The sequence below is a fragment of the Apis dorsata genome, unplaced genomic scaffold, assembly GCF_000469605.1.
Source record: "Apis dorsata unplaced genomic scaffold, Apis dorsata 1.3 scaffold_251, whole genome shotgun sequence".
In the NCBI taxonomy this organism is placed as follows: domain Eukaryota; kingdom Metazoa; phylum Arthropoda; class Insecta; order Hymenoptera; family Apidae; genus Apis; species Apis dorsata.
In genome coordinates, this window is record NW_006263529.1 from 170,118 (window position 1) to 172,531 (window position 2,414).

Consider the following 2,414-nt stretch of genomic DNA (forward strand, 5'->3'; position numbering starts at 1 on the left):
TTAAGTGTATAGAATGGAAATTGTGTCTTCCTTTTTTTATTCCTTAGTAAATCTCATATTATTAATGTTTGATATATAAAATCCTAAATATTAGCACATTGATTCATTGATAATATAATTCTGATTATCTTATTTCGTGTTAAGAATAATTGTTAATCTAATTCATTAAATATTTTTTTTATTTACTTTTTTATGTTAGAAGTACATTATTTTTTTTTTTTTACTTTTTTTTTAAATTATATATTTTCATTATATTATATCAAATATTTTTTTATAATAATAAATTTCGTTTCTTTGTTTTTTATTATTCATTATTGTGTATTAGAATGTTTTTTAGATTTTCTTTCATTTCTTATGAATTTTTTTATTTTTATTCTATCTTTTTTAAATGTATGATTTTATAGCATAATAAAATCGTAAAATAAGAAAAAATATAGCAACATTTCTTCTGGCAACATTCATCTTTGGTCAATGATAAAACGCTGCATTTTGAATATTGTATACAATGGTAAAGCGACGATTAGAAAAATGAGCTTAATTTTATGGAGCTTCTTTTAATTTTTTTTATAGTTATCATTCTATACTTTAGTTATTTGCATATAAAATATTTCATAAGCATAGAGCATTAATCATAAGATGTTATATCTCTTGTTATTTTTCTTTTTCTTTTTTTTTTTTTTTTTTTTTTTAACGATAAAATTAAAGGGTTTAAAAATTAAAAAATTTTGAATTTGGCTTTCCAAACGACATTTCTTTTTTTTTTTTTTTCTTTTTTTTTTTTTTTCTTTTTTTTTTTTTTTTTTTTTTTTTTTTTTTTTTCTTAACGATATAATTGAAGTGTATATAAATTGAAAAATTCTGAATCTAGCTATCACAACGTACATTCATTCTATTATTTTATTTTTATTATTATAAACTGCTAGACCGGATATGATGGACCACTTCAACATTCTCTACAGGTAAATAATTCATTTAAAAAGTCTAGTATTTTATATCTCTAACTTGATTTTTACATTCATACAGTAATGTGACTTTCAGCATTTGAATAATTGATCATTCTAGAAATATACATGCTATAATAGTAATTTAATGGTAATGAACATTTTATTTTTATATGACAAATGCTTGCTACATTGTATAGGTAGAAAAAAGATATCATTACATTTTATAGTAGCTCTTTCATATTCATACTAGAATGATACTTTTTATACAGTCATAATAAGAAAAAACAAATAAATATAATATTTATTCAATGATAGTTCATTTAAGTCGATGAAAAATATACAGTACAAACTTTTATTAGGTTTTTACACATATTCACATATTCCATACGAGTTAAATTTTTCAATTATCGTTAATCAAAGTTGGATGTGTTTTTAGATCATTTTGATATCATTGGAATATTATATGATATGCATGTTTATACAATTTTAGATCACTTGATAAGAAATAGGTTTATAGAAAAAATATTTTCAATTTAGATTGTTCTCCTAATGTCTCCAACATTTTTTGTTGTGAAATATTTCCATAAAAAAAAAAATGAGAACATAATGCATGCATATATAAGAGAGAAATACACAGGAAATGTGCCAACACTTTTACTACAAACTCGCACCACAATTAGCTTTACGTGTTAAATGTTATATCCACTTCCGTTATAATCAAAGTTATGAATAAATTTCCTCAAAATATTGATCTTTCCTTTTAAAACTTTCTCTTATTAAAGAATAGTATTTTACAAAATATATATCTTATTCTCGTATACAGTGACCTGTTGACTCGTCACCATAATAAAATTGGCAAAAACCAAAGTAATTTTATAAAGATTTCAAATCGAGTAGAACTTGATATTTTAATGAAAACATCCCTTCTAAATAAAAGTACCTACTCGAAATAAAATATCGAGTATCGTTCACTTAGCAAAGTTAAACGAGTCACTGTAAAAAAAAAAAAAATTATAATAATTTTCATTCTTGCGTATATCTTGGAAAAAAGAAAAAAGAAAATCGATAATTTACGAGAGAGAGAGAAAGAAAAGAAAACGCGCGACTAATGGGCGGCAATCGTGGTAATTTTTTCAGAAACCTCTGGTCCGACAACCGGAGGATACCATGTCGGTGGATAGGATGCAGCACTGCGAATTACATATGCAACCACGAAAAAAAAACTGCTGCAGGTCGTGGCTGTCCAAGTTCCCGACGAGGTCCAAGCGCATCGACGTCATCTCACGGATCTTCTTCCCCATCGTATTCGCTTTCTTCAATCTCGCGTACTGGTCCACGTACCTGTTTCGGGAGGAAGAGCAGAACGAGTGAACGTCGACGAGGAAGCGCTGGGATCAAGGAACGTGGCTCGCGGCCATTCCCATCATTCTCACACCACAACAACCACAACAAGCACAACCGCCAAACCTC

The 2,414-nt window shown here is 26.7% G+C and overlaps 1 protein-coding gene across 12 annotated transcripts in view; it reads left to right on the forward strand.

The window, feature by feature from the left end:
- Nucleotides 1-2,414, forward strand: part of LOC102674389 (glutamate-gated chloride channel) — a 35,030-nt gene that overhangs the window by 32,128 nt on the left and 488 nt on the right. For 8 of the 12 annotated variants that reach the window (XM_006616157.2, XM_006616156.2, XM_006616155.2 and 5 more), the window contains 2 exons: nt 924-959; nt 2,082-2,414. In XM_006616157.2, the coding sequence (XP_006616220.1) occupies nt 924-959; nt 2,082-2,315 (270 nt within the window). In that variant the 3' untranslated portion in view covers nt 2,316-2,414. The remainder of the gene's footprint in view (nt 1-923; nt 960-2,081) is intronic. The other 4 variants (XM_006616160.2, XM_006616159.2, XM_006616158.2 and 1 more) reach the window with 1 other exon arrangement.